Raw genomic sequence first — 23,249 nt, 5'->3', positions numbered from 1 at the left:
TTCAGCACTGTTCATTTTTGGTGATATCTGGGTGAGGAATGGGAAGTACATACTCATTTACAGATGCCATCAGGCTGGGAGTGATTTCATGAACTTAGAAATGATGAACTTGGAAATGATTAGAAATGAAAATGAAAAGTTCTGCAGTTTGATAGGGACAAATGGAAAGCGTTATGAGTAAGAATGATGTTTATGAAAACTGCAGATACAAGAAAACCAAAGTATGCTGCAACTCTGCATAAAATATATAGGGAATTATGAATATGACTGTCTTATAATGATAAAATGGGGAAATATCCCAAAGAGCTGTCTGAAAGGCAGAGCCATTGCCAGTGTTGTACCATGCATACTGAGAAAGGTGAGCACCAGGTGGAGGTGCTTCTGAGAATGGCCTCAGGTCCAGGAAACTTGAAAATGGTCTGTTTACTCTAGGGAAGATGGAGAAAAGGTGCAGTAACATCTTTACAATAACAGATTAAAGCACACGAAAAAGAGGGGAATGATCTCTGTATTCACGTTGGATAGGATAAGAAATAATGGGCTTGTATCTCAATTATGGAGATACAATTGAGACACCAGCAAAATTTACAGCTAATTCACTGCTGCAATAGCTTGCCTTGGAGGCTAAGGGGTGGAAACCTCCACTGGAGGAGTCTTTTGAGGACAGGTTAGACAAATATTTGTCAGGATTATCTTCCTTGCACTAGGAGCTGAACTAAGTGTTTCTCAACCTTTTTAAGCTGATGTCTCCCAGGCTGTTGTGGTCCTTAAGACTGAGAAGCAATGAACTAGGTGACCCGAAGGGATTTCTTCTCTCTGTTTCTGCATGGCTGAGCAGCCCCAAAGGGTGTAGGACCGGCTGTGCTACCACCTGCCCTATTGAACAAAAACAGTGGAACCCTCTACAGGCTTTTGGCTGTCTCACATTGCACTGAACTCATCAAGGTATAACTGCTGCACAGAGGGGAAGCAGTGGTAGTGCAGCAGATAGGCTGTCCTACATAGCTGTTCCCAGGGCTGAGTATTTGCAGGCTTTGATCTTGCTGGAGGCATTTGTGGTGAATTTCTATCACGCTGCTTTACCCAAATGCTTTCCAGATACATACAAAAGATAAACTGCGCTGCTGTCTTTCAGTTGAAACACTTCTGGGAAAGCATTAACATTTCTCAGTTTCTTTTTGTTTTCTTCTAGCTGCTATTCTATATTGCACCTGGGGCAGATGCCTTGACGGACTCCCTCTCAGCTTCCCTTTCTGCTCTGTTCTCAATACTGCAAGCCAAAACTTCCTCCCATTAATCTAAAAAACACAACATCATTTTGCTTTACCTTAACACTTGATGCTATTATGCTGACATGCAGGTTAGTAGGTAGACAATGAGGCTAGGGTTGAACTTGTATATTAAGATACCTAAGCTTAATTGTCTCCATGTGATCAGAGCATCTCAGCTTCTGCTCTAGCCAAATGGGATGTGCACAAATTGGGAAACCCTAACAATGATTCAGCTCACCTCATGGGTTACATCTTGTCAGAGTACCAGTTAATTTGTGGCAAAGAACCACTTGAGAGAAGCAAGGCTCTGTGGAGACCTGAGAGCAGCCTTTCAGTACCTGAAAGGAGCTGTAAGAAAGAAGGGGACAGGCTCTTTAGCAGCAGTGGTGGTAGGACCAGAGGAAATGGTTTCAAAATAAAAGAAGGGAGATTTAGATTTAATATGAGGAGAAGGTCTGTTACAGTAAGGGGTAACGAAGCACTGGCATGGGTTGCCAGAAAGGTGGTGGTGCCCCATCCTTGGACATGCCCATGTCAGGCTGGATGGGCTCTGAGCACTGATGGAGCTGTGGGTGTCCCTGTTCAGTGCAGGGAGTGGGACAGGTGGCCTTCAAATGTCCCCTCCAACTCAAACAATTCTATGATTCTATTATGGACACCAGGTGCTGCCTCTTTCATCCCTTTCTATTCTAACCTTGCCTCCAAATAGATCACTGCACTGGAGCTGGAAGAAGGTGGTTGAGGAGGCAAAAATTGCTTCTGCTGAGCTGAACCATCCATCTACTTGCAAGTTATTCTGCTTTAATGTGTTCCAGAAGGGCAGTAGTGACTTGGGAGTTCTGTGCTGTGTTTGCAGAGCACAGGGCTGCCTGAGTGTGATTGTAACCCTGTGAACTCACGTCAATATTCTGAGTTGGAGGCGAGGATTATGTCCCAATTCAGTGGCTGGTTCAAGTCAGTAAAACAACCTGCCTGTTAGAGCACAGAGGGGCCTCTTTAGGTTAAGCAGCAGAGGTTCTGTTCCTCAGCTCTGAGGTCCTGGGCTCTCCCCTTGGTGTCAGGCTGCATTATTTGTGTGTGTGCACTCACGGATTAATCGTAAACTGATCGCAGGAGTAGAGGCTGGGCACTGCATTCCCTGGTAACACGGTCGGTAGCCTTATGTCACGCAGTCCCCGGGGAGACATTGTTCTCCAGGGCTTGGGGAAAGACACAGAAAAGGAAAAGTGTTCCTGGCTGCGGATTGAGAAGGTGCAGTCCCTTGAAAAGGGGAATCCGGTCCGACTGGTTGGATTGCTGTAATCACATGCAAGGGGAGGAACTGTGGAGAAAGGCAGCCAAATGTGGGATGGGGACATGCTTGTTAATACTGGAAAAGAGACAAATTGTGCCTGCTTAAATACTTGGTTGCTGCTGAATGCGGTGGAGAAGAAGCTGTGTGTTCCCATGCTCCTGACAGGGTGACACTGATTTAGTCTCCCATGTGGTGTAAGCTGTAAGCTCAGGCTGAGGATGCTGGAAGGAATTGCTCCATTGCAAAGCAGTGGCAGAATGGGAAGAGCTAAATGGACACAAATATTCTGTGTCTCTGAAAGAGAATCTGTATTTCCTTTGATCAGTTCACTTAATCTCTTGGTGTGGAAGGGAGGAAGCCAGTTACCCCCTTGTCTCTGGAACTTATCCAGGAGAAATTTACCTTCGTTAATAGATGATTGCAGATCGTTTTAATGAGAAAAGGATGTAGCTGTGAACATGAATGAGGAGTCTGTGCAGCAGAAGCTCTTCCTCCTCCGGCACATGACAGAAAAAAACCTTTCACATCAAACTGAAAGTGAGGAAGGCACAGGCAAAACCTCCTCTGTTCCTCTGTGATGCATCTTCACCTGAATTTGTATTCTTAGAGAACACATTGCTAAGTGCTGAATCCAAAGGTCCTGCTTCAGTTTTTACTTAGCACTTTGCTAAACTCCATTAGAGGTGAAAGTTATATGCAAAATAGGGAGGGGAGGGAAGGGTGTACTCCTTAATTCGCTGTCTGTTTGCGTATGAAAAGACATGGACATTTGGGAGCTTTCTTCTCTTTGGCTTTTTGCCTGGGTTCTGTGTTCCAGCCCTTCTTGTCCTTGCTGACCTACATGAAGGTTTTGTAAAGGTGTCTGCAAGAAGGAGCAGAGCTATCTACTGCTCACAGCTTATTGTCCAGACCTGGAATTAAATACATCCAGGTAAAAATAAAGAAAGGAACAAAGAATTCTGTAAGATGAACTGTGAAGAAATTACGTCTCAGTTACTTTTCATCTGCCCAGTGTTGGGTTTGTTATTAGACGACTAACTGGGGATTCGGGCTGTCACGGTGCAGGCAGCTGGACTGTCTCATGATAAGCACATATGGCAGTCATTCAGCACTGTGGTACGTGGAACAGTGCATCCATTGGCCTTGAGGAAGAAACTGGACTCTGGAGGGTATATAAGATACTGTTGAATTTCAATGAACGCCGTTTTGCAGCATCCCCATATTGGTGTCTGTGTTGCAATGGCCCCAGCGAGGAGTGATAGCGGGTAGAGCAAGGAGAGATGGCTAGCCCCTGCAGTGAGGGATCCTGAAATGGTGGCGTGTCTGCAGCAGCCCAGTATATTTTAGACCATAGCAATGCTGGTCCTCCAGTTCACCATCAATTTTTGGTGTGGAAGCTGAGAAAAAAAAGATTAAATTTGTAATCCATTTTGTTCTGAGAGAGAAAGGAAAAGAAGGGAATTGGGCATTGAATCTACCCAGCTCTTCATAAACACGTATATATATGCACATCTATATATGAAGATGCTTATAGATATATATATGAAGAGTTGCATGTTTTTTTTTCTTACTGCTATTTTTGATTTGTGGAGACCATGTTTAAATAAGTTCTTCAAATGCCCCTGGTGTTAAATGCAGAAATAACTGTGCTGTGATTTGGAGAGCAAGTTGTCAGCTGTGGAAAGCTGACTTCAGGAAACAGAAAGAGGAACGTGTGTTAAAAGCACGGCCAGTGCGTAAGAAAGAAAGAAGCAAGGGAAGGCAGCATTCTCCAGACAGGCCTGGCTCTTTAGGAACTTGCCCTTTGTAAGGAAGGGGAGTTTGGGTCACAAGGAATCTGCACTGTGCCTCTGGAAGTCCACCTTTCTCTGTACCATTCTGCCGCCAGCAGTTCCCACTGGGGATTCCTGTTGGCGCTGACTACATGGTCCTCTGCCACGTCCTCCCTGCTGGCACTCCGTGCTGCCCTCACAGCCAGGACTGCTCCTGCAGGTTTTGAGACAGATTGCACAGATTGTGGCGATGAGGTCAGTCTCCTCCCAGCAGATTCCTGCTGACAGGGCCCTTTCCATCCCCTGCTGTCAACACAGGCTAAACACCAGGTACGGCTGCCGTTGCTCCCACCCTGTTTACACAGCTCTGCTCCTCTCTGCTCAGTGCCGTTGTTGCTGTTGTATCAAGTGATACGTGCTTGTGTGGTTATGTGCTCATTTCTTCCCACAGTGAGGTCCAGCTGTTTTCCTCCTCCTCTTCGGATATCTGTCATAAGCACAGAAATGCCATGAAAAATCTCTTACTGTGCTGCCAGGTCTGTGTCACGTTTTCCTTGGGAGATGCAGGCAACTGATGTAGTTTCTCTTTGCTCTGCTTCTTTGCAGGGCAGTGGGGATTTCTCTCTTGTGCAGACTGTGGGAATAAATACTTCACAAATTGCGAGGCACTCAAATACTGCAGTTTTGGGGGCCATATATGGGTCAGGATAGGTGAGGAAGCAGCAGTCAACTTAGGACCCAATCCTGCAAACACACGCCTGAGTCTCCTTCTTTTAATGACTGAAGCCAAGTTTTCCAAACTGATCCTAGGTGTTAAGAGTCTTGTGAGGATGACTTTGTCCTGGACAAGGTCATCCTGGATCCTTTGAGGATTATAAATCATATGTTATGTGGCTTCAGAGTTTCTTTTAATGTAGCCTCTCCATTTGTTCCCAGTTCCTACATGCTTTGCTATTGAGTGAGTCACCAAAAGCTGCTCTTTGGACACCTTCCCTTGCCTTACATGTATGATTTATTTTAACAAGCTGGATCTCACAACATGGAACTCTTTTTTCAGTTTATCAAGTGGACAGATGCTCAGAGACAGAAGATCCTGGTGGATCAGTTGGAGCTCTGCTCCCTATCCCTGCGGAAATTCTGTGCCCAGAAGCTGCAGGATCGAATTCCCGTTGAAGCTGTTGATTTTACCGTGAAGCTTCCTAGAGTTCTGTCCATATATATCTTCTCCTTTCTGGACCCGCGGAGTCTTTGTCGATGTGCGCAGGTAAGAAAAAACAACACATGCTAAGATTCAGAAAGTCAGGTCAAGAAAGATAAAACAAGAAACAGAACCAGGTTACAATAAAGCTGTAGGAATGCAAGAATGCCTTGTGACCTGGCACCCTGGTGCTATATGCTTAGTGACACTTGTACGAGATAGAACACAGCACTTCCCCAGATCCTAAATTAAATCAAATTGGCCAATGTTTATGAAAGTGAAGACTAATTATGGGAGCTCAACGCTAAGCCATTTAACATGTGGCACTTTACAAGGCTGATTGTTCTCAAGGAGGCCTGGCGCTTTCTGCAAACCATGTTCTTTAAAGTATTTTGCACAATGTGCAGAATCATTAATTGTTTGAAGAAGCCCATGGTGGTTGTAAAGAAGTGCATACACTGCTTTAAGAAAAATAGCAAAAACCAGATCCATTAAAATACTTGAAGGTGAAGTGCTAGATGTGCAGAAGCAGAGAAGTTATCAAGGTGCTTTTGAGCACACTGTCTAAGGATTCCATCTGCTAATGTGTTCCCCAAGCTAGTTCTGAATGAATAAGCTCAAGTATGGGTGACATGATTACTGCACTAACAAACATAGTACACCATATATTACTACTAATACATATACTAATACATCAAAATCTCAGCTTTCTCTAGTATTTCTCTCCAACAATTCATTTTTTATGAAGATGAACCACAGGTATTCATGCACAGACAGGGAGAAAATAGATTAGGGTATGAGAAAGGGAGGTCCTTACAGTGCTACTTCTGTCATGTCATTGAATATTTGCTGTTATAAGCACAATTGTGCAAATAGATGATGCTTGCCCTTAGGCTAGAAGAAGTATTGCATGCAAGGTGACTGTGCAATGGACTACAAAAGCAGAACCTGAGTAGGGAGAAAACTGAATGTGTCTATCAGACCTGGGGGGGTTATTTTTCTGTTTTTGTCAGCAAAATGCAATGAAGGGTTTGTTCCAACTCCAGTGCACTTACTGGGTAGAAATGCAGGAAGTTGCCCTAAGTGAGCTGAAGTCTTTCCTTTTGACTAGTGATTTTTAGAGCATTTCGCCCTGCACTGGAGATCAGCCAACAAACAATGAGCAGATCATGAGGAAATCTGGGTTTACATGGAGTTCAAACAGCACTGAAGTACAGTGTTAGTTTAAGGAGCTGCATCCAGGGGAGATAAATCTCCAGCTGTAATCTGAGATGTCTGAAACCCCAAGATGTTGATCTTCTCTTATATGTGGTTACTGGTCATCCACAGGTGAGCTGGCACTGGAAGAACCTGTCTGAACTGGATCAGCTCTGGATGAAGAAATGCTTGCATTTTGGTTGGTACATCAACTTCATTCCAACCCCCTTTGAGCAAGGAATCTGGAAGAGACATTACATTGAAATGGTGAAAGAGCTGCGTGTTACAAGACCAAAGGTATATGCTTACCACCTCTGGAGGTGTTCCACGCCAGTTATAATACTCTGGGCTAATAGAGTTACTAACTTTTAAACTTACTACCTTCTCCCACTAGTAAGAAGGAACATACATAATTTTAAATTAGAATCTAAACTCAAGTGTTGCCATGTGGTCTGCTTTCTCTCATCCACCCCTGGTAAGGATGAGGGGGAACGAAAATCTCAGAGGTTAGGAAGGAAGCAGTCACCAAGGTCTCCCTCTCCTCCTGTCCTCTCTTCAGATTGTTCTGAAGTAATCCTCCAAATTTCTCTCTCCAGCACTCCAGGCTTTTCCCCTCTCTTCTCCAGGTTGCAGGGAATGTGATAGCCTACCTCAATCTGATAAGCAGGAGTGGGAAGCCCAGCATTGCCCCTGCTGAAGTTTCAGAGTCAGTCTAGCTGGTGGAAAGCTAAAAAACCCCACATGTTCTGCCTGCTATAGGCTCTGTGTTGTCTCATCCTGTCTTCTTCAAAGGTGGCAGGGTCATTTTGGGGAAGTGGAGCATTACTCAGTAGCAACTGTTTTCTCTTGAGATTCATTGATCCAGACCCCTTGTTTGTGGGACTGTGAAAGCAGGAATCTTCTGCCTTCTATTCAAAAACTCAGACCTCTAGCCAGCTCCCTCGGCTGTCTCTGAGGTCAGTGGATGAAGCCAATGCAACTCAGCCCATCTAAGTGCAGTGGGCACTGAGACGTGCACTGCTGGGGTGCCTATTTCTGTCCAGTGAATTAATACCTAGTTCTTACAAATCTGAGGTTAGGTAAAATTAATCACATTTTCACTGAAGGATAAAATTAATTTTCTTCTTTTAATGTCTCTCATTAGTCTGCTTCGAAGGATGAGTCCATAGTTACTGAAGTACAGAAAGTGAGAAGTAACACTCCAGAAGGAAAACGTTCTGCACCAGAAAAGAAGACTAGAAAGAAGAAAAAAGAAATTCCACCCTGGCGTTCACCGGACAAGTGCCCAAAAGACACCATGCGATTCAACTGCCTGAACAACTATGATCCCATCGAACAGGCCAGGCAGGCGTAAGAGGCTTTGTCTCTGCCTTTTGCTTTTTCTGTGCTAATTGAGTATGTCTGTGTCCCTTGCAAGTTCCCTCTGCCTGTGCTTCATGCTGCCTGGAAACCTTGTAGCTCTGCAGCTTGGCTGCAAACCCAAGCTAGCACACTGTTCTGCCTTTCTGCCTTTTCTCGTATTGCTCTTGAGCTTCTTCTGGTTGCAGCTTCACTGCTTTGCATCCTTTCAGCACTGTGCATTGGTAGATCTTGTTAGTGTCTGCCTATAAAACAGGCTGTAGCTCCTGGAGAGGTTACACAGTTGTAAGGGGAAGAATTAGCTCAAGAGATTGTTCAAGATTTTTTTTAATAGGCTTGTAGTTTTCTAAGCTACAAAGTTGAGAGGAATATGCAATTTCTGCACGAAAGAAAAATGAATGATGATATACAATTCTATCAGTTCAAGGATATTCTGGCTGAAAAGAGATTTAGATGTTCAAATGAGAGTGCAGGTATTAGAGCATGTATGTGTGTATATGTTCCACATGATATGTAAGTAAGAGTGGGTTTGTGTCTAGCTGGGATGGAGTGCTTAGATCCATCAGTTCGTAGGCTCCCAGAATTACCTGGTCAACAGCTGACAAAAGAAAGTATTTCTGCAACCCAGAGCAAAGTCTTGCACATTGACTTCTTTCCTTTGGCATATCTGGCATAAGGTATTTTCAGAATCTCAGGATTGTGGTCAGATTTCGGCAAGCACTGGCAAATGAGGCACAATAGCAAGGAGGGCACAATAGCAAGGAGGCTGTGGTAGTAGTGCAAAGGAGTTAGTCCATTTCTCATTTAAGGCTCTGCCACCTCTCTTTTTTTTTCATGGACATGCTCTCAGCAGTTGCCTCCATTCAGCTGATGTGCAGTAACTTGTGAAACTGTGATAACATTATCATTAGTCGGAGCCTGGTGTAGACGTAGTGGATTAACTTGACCATTGCCTCCTTCGTATGTGAGTCCCTGTAAAAAGGACTGCACATTCTCACCCAACCAAAAATGCACAGAGGAGGATATTCCTCTTCCCTGTGCCAACAAAAGCCTTGGGAACCACCTAATCCACAATGAATGTATCCAGGTTGTACATTAAGTAAATAACTGATATTGCTGAGATGAGCACTATGCACAGGAACAATCAAGCCACAAATTACCCCAGCCTAGTGATTATTTGGCTAAGCAGAAGTGCACTTGCAGAGGTTCTTTCTCAATGTGATTAACTTTGCTGGACCCACCGCTCCTCCGGGGTGTTCCACAAAGTTCCCAGTGTGTGAGCAAAAGCCTTTTATGAATCATTTTTTAATCCGCGTCCCCTAGTCCTGGGATACTGCACTACTTCAAAGAGCATTCCAGCTTTCACCTCACCCTCTTTCTGCGGTGTGTTTCCAAACTCTAGCATTTTAGGTAAAGTTCTCTGATGCTTTTAACAAAATATTTTGACAGAATGCCTCTTGTTGAAATAGTTGCTCCAATATTATTTGTCAGCTGTGAAGCGTTCCTATGTAGCCTGTTCCAGAGACTTATGTGAGGTTTAGGGTTCCCATGTGCTGGTCATGAATCAGTGTCAAAAATGGGACAGGCCCTGTTCAAAGAGTTTGGAAGTTGCTTGTTCCAGCACTGAGCTGTAGATGCAGCTGACAACCAGATGCAAATGATTCTGAGTTGCTAATCATACAGTATACTGACTGTTTTCTTCTCCTAAGTAAGATTTGAGCCTCTATCCATTTGTGCAATGGAGGATATTTTAATGCCTAGTGATCTAGCAAATCTGGCTTTTATCCGTAATTACAGAGGATTATAGCAAGGAGAAAAATGAATTCTAAGAGATTTACTTGTTTATCAAGGATCTCCCTTTAATATCACTTAAGCTGAAAGTAATTGCTAGTGTGTAGTCTTGCCTGTAATGACTCTTATTTAGCAATACAGGTGTGTTGTTTCAAGTGCTGACCCAGCTACCTGCTCATGTAATGGTGTTTCTGTAGACACTGTCCCCTCTGCAGCCCCTTTCCAGAAATCCTCCCACTAAGGCTTTGTGTTGCATCCTCCATCCTTTCAGCTGCACGGGGACCTGGTCTCCTGCACCTCACCTGCTCCTTGTCTGCAGCAGGACTGGTGGGACACCCCATTCCAGGCTTGTGTTTTCTTCCCATGGCAGCAGCAATGACAGCAAGCAGGCAGCTTGGTAAGAGATCCAAGTGGCCACAAAATGGTAAAGTGCTCAGAGCCCTTCTGTAATGCCAAGCTTTGTTTTGTTCTGCTGATGAAGGTTGCGCTCAGTGAGTATCTAGTCAGCTGAGCAAGGAAAGGTAATGTGAGTGCTATGCAAGCTGATCCATCATACTGCAGCCTACAGGCTCAGGCAGACCCTGCCTGACCAGTGTACAGGGTTGTAAAGTAGAACACAGAAATGAGATAAAGATCTCTGACCCCCTAGGCTGTGTTAGGTATAGTTATTTTTCAGATTAGATGAATGCTTGGAGCTCAAGAGCATAACATCCACTCTTTGTGTAGACTATATGTCAGAAGTAATGAAATCTATGTAAAATGAGATTCCTAAAACAATGGGAGTGATTTCCTAAAATATAGGGTTTTGCAGTGGTACTCTGGGAGAGGTAATGAGTTTTGCTGCAGTCTGAATGCATGTAGGGAGGGGCAAATATTTTCTTGGGGCAGGTTATAAGCATGGGTGAAAAGGTGCAGCAGAGCTAGCAGCAACAGCCAAAGTGATGGCTGAGAACAAATAAACCATTCTTTCCATCTGCCTGCTGCTGTGTTGAGAAAAACAGAACTTATAGAAAATTCTTTGTGAACAAACAAGATTACATCAAAGGAATACCTGACGCCATCATCAAAGAGGTGTGTGAGACTAGTCACTGGCTACTTCTTTGAATCAAAGTCAATCTGCCTAATGCTGGGTTAAATCTTGCAGAATTTAAGAGGTAACAAAAAAATTAAAGATTTTCCTAGCTCCTGGAACTGACTAAAAATCTTCTCTATGCTCGCTTTCTGATCCAAAAAGAAGAGAGAACTCTCCTGGGCATCGTAACAGGGCGTCAACTCTGAAGGCAAAATATTGTCATTTAAATGGTGGAGTCATCCTCTGTTTCTTTGTTGGTCGTTGCAGAGGAACCCTTAGCTACAACTCTCTTCCTCCATTTTACCTCCACACCGCTGTCTACTCAGAGCAGAGAATTCCTTGCTTAGCCAAAAACTGAGCATGGAAGTGCGACAAGCAGCAGCCAATTCTTACTTATGTAGGAGAGTGGAGTCAAAGGGAGTCATAAAATCATAGAATCATAGAATAGTTTGTGTTGGATGGGATCTTTAAGCTCACGTAGTGCCAACCCCCTGCTATAACCAGGGACACCTCCCTCTAGCCCAGGTTGCTCTCAGCCCCATCCAGCCTGGCCTGGAATGCTTCCATGCAGGGGCATCTGCAGCTCTCTGGGCAACCTGTTCAGTGGCTCACCACCCTCACAGTAAAGAATTGCTTCCCAATATCTAGTCTAAATCGAGTCTCTTAGACTAAGAGTCCTAAGAGATGTAAAACAAAACATGTACTTTGGCCTATAAGACCATAATTGGGTATTTACTTTTGAAGAAGTAAATAAACACATTTCTGTAGAACAATTTGGTAGGTGTTTTGCCTGGTCAGGGCTGGTGCTTCATGTCAATGGGAAGAAGAATTATAACACTGGGCCACTGCCAGATAGTGCTTGAAAGATGGCAAAATGAGGTTAATTTGCAATCTGGATGATAATTGAGTCTTGACAGGTTTGTTTTGTTTTGTTTTTGTCTTTTTTTCTGATGCTTTGATTTTTTTTGCTGCTTGCTCAGGAAAGCATCAGAAATGGTACCTGAGAACCTCAATGACAAATATCCCTGCAGCTTTAGAGGAGCTGGGAATCCTGAAGTATGATCAGTAGACGTTTCTTGGTTCAGATGGGCAAGTGTGGGAAAAGCTCAGTCTCTGAGCAGTGAAATCAACAGTAGTGATGAGCAGATGCGTGGTCGAGGGAGTGACGAGGAGATAGAGGAGATACAGACAGGGGTAGAGTTACAAATTGCCTGGAGGCCTTATCAAAATCACTTGCTAGAGTTATAGTGGTGGCTTTCAGTGCTTCTGCATGTCTGTGAGCAATATATCACAAGGGTGATTTCTGTTGGGTCTGTTTTCTGCCTGAATTATCCAGATAGTTTTTTTCACTGTGTGCAAACAGAGACCAGCGAGGACGGATTTGTCTCTTTGGGAACACGAAGCAATACCACAAAGGTGAAATGAAGCATTTTTATCTAAAGCTTGGGACCACAGTAGCAAATTTTCCCTGGGATTCTGAGCAGGAGGGGCGTTCCTTTCCAGCTGTGCACATCCAGTTCTGCTGGAAGGCATCTGCTGATGGTGCTGCTCGGTGCCAGTAAATCAGAAGATCTGCCTCCCACTTTATCATGACTAATGAATCCTGATTCTAGCTGAGCACTGGACCCCTGCCAAGACTGTGTGCTTGTGCCTCGAGAAAGAGCCCTGCTCCTTCTCATGACAACAGCTCAGCCAAAATGAAAGCTCCTTCCCCCAGCCAGCCCTGCCTTCTAGCGCTAATTCAGTTAGATAATTTATGGACATGGGCAGGCTCTAAAAACAGTTGCATATTGTGCTGAAATGTTTACCCAATGAGAAAATAATTACTTTCAGTAATTGTTCTGTCAGCAGCCTAGGCCCAGTTTCTGACAAAACGGGGCTGGGCTGTGTGAGAAGGGCACGATGTTTCGCTCGTCCTCTGCATCCCAACGCCTGTGTCTTGCTTTTCACGTTTCTGAATAGCCAGCCCCATACTCCCTGCCTGTGGGACTCGTGGGAATTTAAAACACTCCTTGGGAGAGAAAAGCAGGGTGGGAAGCACTGAGTTCAGCACTGGAGCAAGAGCTGCCTTGCCCTACTCAGCTGTGATGCCATCTTCCTTTGCAGTGTCTTCCTTTCCATCCTCACCACTCGATGTCCTGACTGTGGGCTGAGATCACGCCCTGCTACAGGGGGATGCTCTGACTCCAGGAGCATGGACTTTAGAATACGGCAGTAGAATTTAAACTCTTAATTTGAGACCATAAACCAAGGTTTGACAGGATATTGGTGTTTTCTCCCTGCATAAGTGGATCAGTGTGTTTGTTTTCTGAGTGGATGGGCTTATTCCAGTGCTGCCACTGGACTATCAGGAATGGAGTCAGAGCCACTCCTTATACTCTTACAACATTCCCAGCTGTAACAATGAGTGGAGAGCCTTTCCTATGCTGATTCTTTTTGGCAGAAGACTGCCTTCTTATCTAAAGATGACCACATTGTTCCCTATAGTATTTGGGCTTGAATTCTCTCTCTCCAATGTTAGTGTTTACAAAGAGACTGCAATTTTCCTCAATTTGCTATTTGAAATAATTTGTCTGATTTGTCTTGATGGTTTTTGATCTGCAGCTGGTCTGGGACTAGTGAACAACAGACTGCTGCTGGCTGCTTGTGAGGATGTGCACGTTATGCAGTGCAGCCCTGCTTCTTTGTTGGATGAGGGTTGCTTTCAAGGTTTGCTTCCACCCAGTGAATTCATGACTTCATGTTCACTATTTGATTTTTAGCATGCTTTCCAGGAGCCCAGACATGCTGGTGGTGGAGCTGGGAGGTGAACCCACAGAGCACACAGAGTAGCTGCTTTAAATTTACTAAACCTGTAAACTTAGCTGTGATTTGCAGAATGTGAATGTGGAAGGGGAATGAATACTTTCAGACCAAATGTGTTTGTGAACCTGTCCAAATTCCTAAAAAAAAACTTCTTATAGTACTAATTTGAATCCTGATACTGGAGTATTATGACAGTTGGCCATATTCACTTAATTTTCACTCTCTAGAACATGCCTGTTCTGTTTGCTATCATATTAACTTTAATTATAGCTGCAAATAAAATCATTTACTTTCATAAAAAAGTCTACTTGGCTATAGTAAAGACGAATAACTTGTTTAAAGGCAAGTCCTCTAACCCTGTTTATGTTGCAAGTTACATGGACTAAATTAAAAATTCAAACATTATTTAGCTAAATTTCCCTTTCTGTGAATTCCCTTGTGTGTTTACCCAGTGATGTGTTCATATATCCATAAGTGTCAAGGCAAGTACATGCATCTGAATGCTATGAAGTTATCGAAATTAAAAAAATAGCAAGCTCCTCTGGGCCACAGAGTGACTGCGCACTCTTGGTCTGCCCCAGGTACAAGATAAAATGTATGAGCTCAAACCATGTCTTTTCGGGTGGCTTATCATAAGGAATTTTCTTCTTCTCCACCCCAGGGAACTAACTCCATAGCATTTGTTAACACTATTCTGTTCTACTCTGCAGGAGAAAGAAAGGAGGAGGGGAGACCCCAGACCTTAGCCGGCAAGCAGCTGGGAAAAAAAAGAAAGCAGATTGTGGATCTAAGAAACTCCAGAAATCAACATCACTGGTGAGTATCCCTGGGTTGTAATTATATTAGTCTGTTGTCAGTTACACCCAGGAATATTGTAGCTGAGAGCATTTACTTAACTTAGGCAACAGTGAAACTTTGCTCCTGACTGCAAGCAGGCTGCCAGGCACACGTGCTGCCTATCTGGCTGGTAGCAATAAGGCCATAATGAGGAACAAATCCTGCCCCATCTGCCTGCTCCAGGGGCAGTTTCTCGTTGCAGCCTAGACACAGCCCACCTGCAATGGGAAAAAAGGACAGCAACTGTCTGTGTGTAGACACTGATCCTGTTATCTGCTCCTTCCTCACTTTGTGTACTCCATGGTATCCTGACAGCCAGTTTCCACTGGATCAGTTCTCTCATGACATTTGCATCTTTCCCCAGAGCCGCTCTTCCATTTCCACAACTTTTGATTATTGCAGTTTGAAGTTCTTTTATTACTTTGTTCATTGCACTGTGCCTGGGCAAGCAGCCCTAAGGTCTTAATACTGAGGATTCGTTGTGCTTATCGCTGATAAAATAGGGCATCCTCACATGAAAGGAGTCTTGGGAAGTCAGGCTTCCAGAAAGCTTCATGGGTTTAGCTTTTGTAGATAGGGCAGCAAATAACTGCCAAAGAAAGATGTGCTTGCAAGCGTATCAGGGCTTTTTGCAAACCTGGAAGCGTGTTTCCCAAGCAATGAAAGCCAGGGAACAACATGTGAGTTGAGCCAAAGAAGGTTTACATGAAAAAGAAGCATTGTCTCCGGGGATTGAGAGGTATTCTCCTGACCCATATATAGCCTCTTTGAAAGGAAATAGATTCAGTCAGTGTTAAAGAACAGAAATATTATTAAAGTTATTCAACGTGTGTCTTAAAATTTCCATTCTCCAAAGGCTTCCTCTGTAGCCTTTAGATCAGAGAGACTTTACAGTTTCATTCCTCCATGGCTTCTCATTTCAGATTTAAAGCTGTTTTATTGTCAGTACAGAAGTGAAAGAATTTTAGTTCAGGCTAGAAAGAGGGGGCTGATTTTTTTCTTTCCCTAGGGTTTAGGAACTTGTTTAAAGTTATTTAACCTGCAGCCCACAACTAGAAGGTGGAAACACCTAGTCGGAGTCCCAGTGTGAATCCCAAACCCTCTTTTATAAATTCAGCATCAGTTTTTGCTATAAATTGCAGCAGTACAAGGTCAAGTTGTATTTATGCCTGTGTCACTTTCTGTTGGCTGCTCATAGGATCATAGAATCATAGAATCACCAAGGTTGGAAGAGACCCACAGAGTCACCCAGCCCAACCATCCACTGATCATCAATACTTCTCACTAAACCATGTCCCTCAACACCCCCGGGGTTGGTGACTCCACCACCTCCCTGGGCAGCCCATTCCAGTACCTGGCCACTCTTTCAGAAAAGCAGTATTTCCTAAAGTCCAGCCTAAATCTCCCCTGGTTTGGCAGCTTGAAGCCATTCCCTCTAGTTCTATCACTAGTCACACGAAAGAAGAGGCCGACCCCCAGCTCACTACAACCTCCCTTCAGGTAGTTATAGAGAGCAGTGAGGTCTCCCCTGAGCTCCTCTTCTCCACACTGAACATTCCCAGCTCCTTCAGCCGCTCCTCATCAGCCCTGTGCAGCTGACCCCTCACCAGTCTTGTCGCCCTTCTCTGAACCCGCTCCAGGGCCTCAATGTCTTGCTTGCAGTGAGGGGCCCAAAGCTGAACACATTATTCCAGATGCGGCCTCACCAGAGCTGAGTACAGGGGGACAATCACTGCCCTGTTCCTGCTGGCAACACGATTTCTGATGCAAGCCAGGCTGCCATTGGCCTTCCTGGCCACACCCCTGGCTCACGTTCAGCTGAGCATCAATCAATACCCCCAGGTCCATTTCCTCTACCCAGTCTTCCAGCCACTCTGCTCCAAGCCTGTAGCATTGCCTGGGGTTGTTGTGGCCAAAGTGCAGGACCCGGCATTTGGCCTTGTTGAACCTCATCCCATGGGCTTCAGCCCAGCCATCCAGGTCATCATACAGATACTGAAGAGGACAGGCCCCAGCACCGACCCCTGGGGAACACCGCTCACGACCGGTCACCAGCTGCATTTGGCTCCATTCACCACCACTCTCTGTGCCCGGCCCTCCAGCCAGCTCCTCACCCAGCCAAGAGTGCACCTGTCCAAGCCTCGGGCTGCCAGCTTCTGCAGGAGAATAACATGGGAGACAGTGTCAAAGGCCTTGCTGAAGCCTAGGTAGACCACGTCAACAGCCTTTCCCTCGTCTACCAGACGGGTCAGAAGATCATTGAAGGAGATCAGGTTGGTCAGGCAGGACCTGCCCTTTGTGAACCCATGCTGGCTGGCCCTGATACCCCAGTAGCTTTAGAGACATTTTTTCCATAGCAAATAGTCACCAGGAAGCATTTAGCTGACACTAAATGGGGATGTTAAATTCTCTGCCCACAAAAAGCTCTGAGGAGATTCTTAAAGCCGCTGGCCTGCCAGGTCCACCATCCTCCCTCGGTGCCTCATAGGCAGTTAGGACAGCCTGACCCAGGGGTAAGCACCCTACAGCTCTAGTGGTCACAGCTCTGTGACATTAGCCCAGAACAGAACTTTGTGTGTTCGTGTTATGCAATCTTGGTAGCACTATCTTCTTTTTGTGTCAAAATCTGGGGCAGTCCATGCTGTGTCCCTCTTTCCTAGACCTATACATTGAAAATTGACTTGTATTTCTCTTGAGCAGTACAAATTTCAGCAGAAGAGCTGTGTTTCCTGTCCTCTTTTGGTATTGCAGTGTATAATCCTGCTGTTTCACTGACCATTAATGACTACAGAGCTACATGACAACAAAAGTTGGGTTATAATAGGCTAATGCATAGAAAAAAGAATATATAGCTCACTAGGAATCATCTAGAATTAATTTCCATTTCTTATTAAGGAAATCTTGTTGAAATTAAGACCTGTGAAAAGACTCTTACTTAATCAATTCCAAATAAAGAAGCTTAATATTCAAACCTTTTAGTAAATCCTTAGAAGAAGGACAGAATGTGATGAAAGAATAAATGCCCCGAGCATGCAAACATGAAGTCAAATTAAAGTGAAGCTCTTAAATAGATCAATGATTCAAGTGTAGAAAGCAGACGAGAATAAAGTATATTACAGCCAACAATGAAGATGTGAAAAGGGCCATTATACAGAGCTCTGAGCTCAGGAGGCTGAACAGCAACACAGCAAAACAGAAGAAACATGTAATTAAAGTGATGACCCGAATCTGCCGGCTCCAGCTTTGCATAGGGTGAATCAGGTCTCCTCCTCGTAAACTTGTGGTGTTTTGGAGTTTATTAGTAATCATGGAAATAGTAGCACAGAATGTGACCAGGCTTACACTTAATTTACAATAAATTAAAATGAATTATCTAAATTACTTTAAATAATGTGTTACAATAAATTAACTTAATTAGGTCTCTGAACTAAAGGCTGCTTTCCTTCTTATGAGTATGCATGCAACCACTGTATCTCCACAGTGGGATGGGAATGCCTGCTCTATCTTTCTGGAGGGAAATGCCTGACACTAAAGACAAGTAGAGTTTCACTGTTAATCATCTCTTTCAGCACTTTGCTGGATCAAGGCTTTGTGGCTTGCCTACACCACCTTGAGCAGCTACTGCCCAGTATTATACAAAGCAAAGTGAAGAAAGGCTCCCTGACTCAGCTGAGCTTTTAGCAGGCTGGGCATGGAAACCAGATCCCCTTGTTTTGGGCCACTGTTTCATCCCTCCTGTTCTTTCTGATATGGAGCTGTGCTGCCCTGCTGTGAGTCCCCAGCTCTGACCCTACAGGTCCCCTCACAGGTGACAGTGCAGCCACATCAGTGTCCTTTACACAGTGAGGGGCTCTTCCTTGGAGGACTTCCAACAAGGAGTTTTGTGCAGCTTCCAGCAAAACAGGAAGCATCATGCCAAATCCTCCCTAGATGTCAAAAAGCAGAGATACTTTATTAGAAAGGTAAAAATCCATCATATTGATGCTTTTGACAGCTTTGCAAATGACTGCAATGTCAGCAATTAGAGGCTGGTTTTGCCTTTCAGGCTGCCTGCTCATTTCTGTTTGGGAGGCTGCTCCACCCTCCCAGCTGTTCTTGAATTACTGACTTATTTTTAGTGCTTACAAAATAACATCTTTTTGACAGGATCAGTCATTCTTGCCTCACTGCCCAAGGTGGTAAGATTGCAGCATCTGAAGTCAGGAATAAATTATGTGATGACAGATACACAGGGAATTGGTGTTTGGAGAATGGATCATGTGTGTATCCTATGTGGGTATATCACACATGAAGATCCAGGGCTCTTGGCTCTGTGACACAGTCCTGTCCAGGGTGTATTTACGTCACCTATATTCTGCAAATCTCATTTCAAATGTTATTAATTCATCCAGGAAATCCTGTTGAACCACCTGTGACTACTCCTGAGTGTGAAAATATTTTGGAAATTGAAACTCAGTTTATATGTATCATTCTAATTTGAAGGCATGGCCTGGCTTTGATGCTCTTTGCCCTTTTAACTCTAAAATAGAACCAACCAGGACACAAGAGCTGAAAACCAAGTTACAGTCAGATCTGTGCTGCAGCTGCTACTGCTTCTTTGGTATTGTGCTCTTCTCAGGAGGACAGAAAAACTGCAGCAATTTGTATCACACTGTCTCTGTTACCCTTTAAGTACTGCTCAGAACCTGGGCCACCTTAGGCACTTGTATGATCCCCTGCCTTTCTTCAGGCTGGTAGCCAAAAGTTGCTGAATTGCTCATTTATTGTCAGACAATTAGGTACCAAGCACCATATATTGCTGCTGCTGCTGCCAATCCAAACAATAGAAAGGGGAAACAGGTGGGAAGGAACTGCAAAACTTTTCCATTTTAAAACCGTTTTGCTGTGGACACTAATTTCTCGTTCTGCACAACTGAAGATATTGCTTTCTAATGAGTTTCAGTGTAAATGTTTGATTTTGTTGATGTTGGTTCACTATTAGTACTGAATAATTTGTATCAGTTCTAAAAAGCCAAAGATGTAGGTCTGCTCAACTGTGTTTTTCAATGTTTGGGATCTTTGTCAATGAAAAAAATCACTACGTTGCCAATATTCTTTTTTTGCTTAACTTCTATAGTGTTTATTTGCTTAGCTTCTATAGTGTTTAGTGAAACGCTCATTGAGCAGCATGTTAAAATAAACTTCACCCTTTCCACTGTGACTTCAAACAGGAAGGTTGGGATTAGTTACAACCATAAGCACAGGGGAGAATTTGTGCGTTAAGAAAGGAGTCAACCTGCTAAACTTAGATAAGAGCACAAGTCACTGCAGTGTTATGCTTGTATCATCATTATGAGTATCACTTATAAAGTTTTCAACAGACTCCAATGTTTTCAGCCCCTCTGTTAAGATACTGACTGTCTTCTTTTCTAGCTATCACTTACTGAAGACCTTGGGTCAACTCAAAAACCACCAGCTCGCCCCAGCTGGGCCACTTCCCAGCCCATTGGGAACCTACCTCACAGAGAAGCAGCAAAGATCCTCGCCCAGAGCTCCCAGTTCAATGCTGGGATACGACCAGCCCCTGTTCGAGCTCCAGTGCCAAAACCACGTGCCAGAGAAAAGAAAGACTTCACAGAGATGACCACCACATCTCCATGTCAGTATGCTGCATGCTCTCTGTGAAAGCTATCGCAGAGGTTGATAATACTCAGATTTTGTGCACAGAGGGAAGGAGATAGAGCTGTGGAGGTATATCCATACGTGAAGGAGAAGGCAGTCATTCTGAATGGTGGGAATCCAGATGATGGCAACTCGCCGCCTCACTAGAAAGTATACATCATTATACATGCAGTACACATTGGATCCAGGTCTTGCACCTTTGTTGTGGCAATCCCCACTATCAGCGCAGCCCTGCCTAAGAGGACTTACTGATACTGGTGGATGGCAGCTGGGATGAGCCAGCACTCTGCCCTTGCAGACCAAAAGGCCAATCATATAGTGGGCTGCATCCAAGGCAGCATAGCCAGCAGGGTGAGGGAGAGGACTCTGCCCCTGTGTGCTGTGCTGGTGAGAGCTCACTGTGTCTACATGTGGAATCCTCATTACAGGAGAGATGTGGACCTCTGGAGTGCATCTAGAGGAGGGCCCCTAAAATGATCCCTGGGATGGAACACCTCTCCTATGAGGACATGTTGAGAGAGCTTGGGCTCTTCAGCCTGGAGAAATGAAGGCTTCAGGGAGCGGCCTTTTGATTTCTAAAGAGGGGCTGTATGAAGGGGACAGGTTCTTTAGCAGGGTCTGTTGTGATAGGACAAGGGGAAATGGTTTTAAACTAATAGAGGGGAGATTTAGACTAGATATAAGGAAAATATTTTTACAGTGAGGGTAGCAAAGCACTGGCAAAGTTTGTCCAAAGAGGCACTGGGTGCTCCATCCCTGGAGATGCTCAGGGTCAGCATGGATGGGGCACCCGAGTGAGCTGTTTACTGGTACCCCTGTTTACTGCAGAGGAGTTGGACTAGATGACCCTTAAAGGTCCCTTCCAACTCAAAAGATAGTATGATTTAGATGACAGACGTACCTGTCTGTCATGACTGTCATCTTGGTGTTGAACACTGTCACGGGCTTCACATTGGTCTAATTCACTGACATTCAGTAACAGAGCAAGAGATCTTACAGCATCAATGGCAGTAAGCTCAGTACAGAGTCCATGAACTCTGCCATGCCCTGGATAGATGCCAGAAAGAACTGGTACTGAGCATTTAGAAAATTAGCGGATAAAGCAGTCAACTCCAGGGGCACAACAGCTGAGAATGCAGCTGGTCTATGAAGGCTTTCCAAAAATAAGGAGGCATACTGACACTGTCAAAACCAGTTTCATGCCATTTCAGTCTAGATCTGCCTTGGGCAGTTATTCACTGAGACCTCATCTTTCAGTATACCCAGCATCTCCATATAGGGAAGAACTCATAAAGCTTAGGCTAGAGGGTTGCAGTCCCTCGTACGAAGCTTCTGCAGCAATACAACATTCATGTTAACAAGGATTCTGATCCTGAAGTAGTACTGCATGAACAGAGCCTTAGGAAGGCTTCACGCAGGACTGGGGCCTAGTTAAGAGCTAAGCATAGATGTGGGCCTTGGCTGTGTCACTGGCTTCCACCCTGCGGTCCAGGAGACACTGAGAAGTATCTCTTACATCTGGGAACAACATGTGGATTATTGTTGTCAGAAAGGATGTGGGGCATGAAGTATGGGGAACTTCTGCAGGGATGTGGCTACCCAGTTGTTCTTAAGGATTCCAGATGAGCGGAGAATGGAGCATGTTGGGATGTGCAGCATCCTGCCTGATCTCTGTGTCTTCTACATGATAAGAAATGTTAAAGCTGTGCATGAGGGAAGGGCTTTGGGCAGCAGGGAGCAGGCAAAAATGCAAGTTCCCTATAAACACCATTGCTGTAGTATAGAAACTATTGAGGTAAATGAACCTGAGGGATTGCATTTGGATTACAAATTACTTGTTGTGGATAGAAATGGCTATGTTTTACACTTCACTCGTAAGGGAGAAGCGGGAGTATATTTATTGATATAATATAGATACAACATAGTGATTTAATAACAACAAGATTTGAGACGGCTGGAGACACTTGATTATTCCTTCTGTCGAGTCACAGAGTTCAGAGTGGAACCTCTTGCTTTCTAAACTCCTTGAACCACAGAGGGAAGCAGCCAGATGTGGCTGATCCACTCCTCGTCCCAGACTTGGTCAATGGTTTATGTGAGGAGGTTCTCCCATTTGCAGGTTGTCAGAAAGGCGGGCAGGAAAAGTAAAGATGTAATGAGATGACAAAGGAAAACAGTCCATTCAATCCAGATTTGTAGGTATTTGAGATATTAAATGCTAATAAAATCCCAAGGTTTGGGTTGTGTACTTAGATATGGTTAAAATCTGGAATGTCTGGCTAAATTAATGACTGATTCTCATGTTTTTTCTCCTTCATCTAGCCTCTCCACAATGTGAGGCTCAGCCTGGGCTCATTCCTCCATCAGATAACGATCTGGTACAGGCTAAAGAAGGATCTGAAGCATCTGTCTCAGTGGATCAAAAGCTTACCTGCCTGGATGGGGGAGACAACAGCAGCGTTGCCTGAGTCATAGACTTTCATTTACTATGCCATGCAAATAAATAGGCATGCACGTCCTACATCCATTCTCACTTATCTCTCCAAAAGAAAACTTGACTGCCTTGCTGCCAGTTTTGATGCTGGAGCAATGGCTTTGTACTTTTTTGGAACTGCAGCAGCTGATGCGATGCCTCCTGCCTGCCTTTAAGTCTCCTGGTCCAAGCTGCAGCAAGTCAAATGTTTACCTGATGCGCTTTTCACCCTGGCTTCGTATTGCTGGTGCTATAATTCTCATTTTCTTTGGGGTATGTTGCTTCTGCAGAATTCACGTTGGCCTTTGATAACCCTTTTGCAGTTGCCTACTAGAGCTGCTGGACACTAAGCTTGCCTATGGCACAGGGACATCGTGGGGCACATCCTATGGCCAGTGCTGCTTTGTTCTGCTCTCACAATGAATTGCAGAAGCTGCCTGTCTGTAAGGCAGTGAGGGGATTGTGGAGGACAAGTGAAGACTGAAGACTACTGGTCACTACTGGCCACCTGGGTGATGT

At 44.5% G+C, this 23,249-nt stretch overlaps 1 protein-coding gene across 1 annotated transcript in view; it reads left to right on the top strand.

The window, feature by feature from the left end:
* FBXO16 (F-box protein 16) overlaps nucleotides 1-22,725 on the top strand; it is a gene marked incomplete at both ends in the record, with an annotated part of 30,037 nt that extends 7,312 nt beyond the window's left edge. The window contains 6 exons of the mRNA XM_079550264.1: nucleotides 5,395-5,601; nucleotides 6,865-7,029; nucleotides 7,877-8,082; nucleotides 14,470-14,575; nucleotides 20,009-20,243; nucleotides 22,580-22,725. Coding sequence (XP_079406390.1) covers nucleotides 5,395-5,601; nucleotides 6,865-7,029; nucleotides 7,877-8,082; nucleotides 14,470-14,575; nucleotides 20,009-20,243; nucleotides 22,580-22,725 — 1,065 coding nt within the window. The remainder of the gene's footprint in view (nucleotides 1-5,394; nucleotides 5,602-6,864; nucleotides 7,030-7,876; nucleotides 8,083-14,469; nucleotides 14,576-20,008; nucleotides 20,244-22,579) is intronic.
* Nucleotides 22,726-23,249: the final 524 nt, after the last annotated feature.

Source organism: Tetrao urogallus (genome assembly GCF_951394365.1).
Source record: "Tetrao urogallus genome assembly, chromosome: 2".
NCBI classification, from domain to species: Eukaryota; Metazoa; Chordata; class Aves; order Galliformes; family Phasianidae; genus Tetrao; species Tetrao urogallus.
Note: the sequence above shows the minus strand (reverse complement) of the source record. Positions and strands in the feature narration are given on the sequence as shown.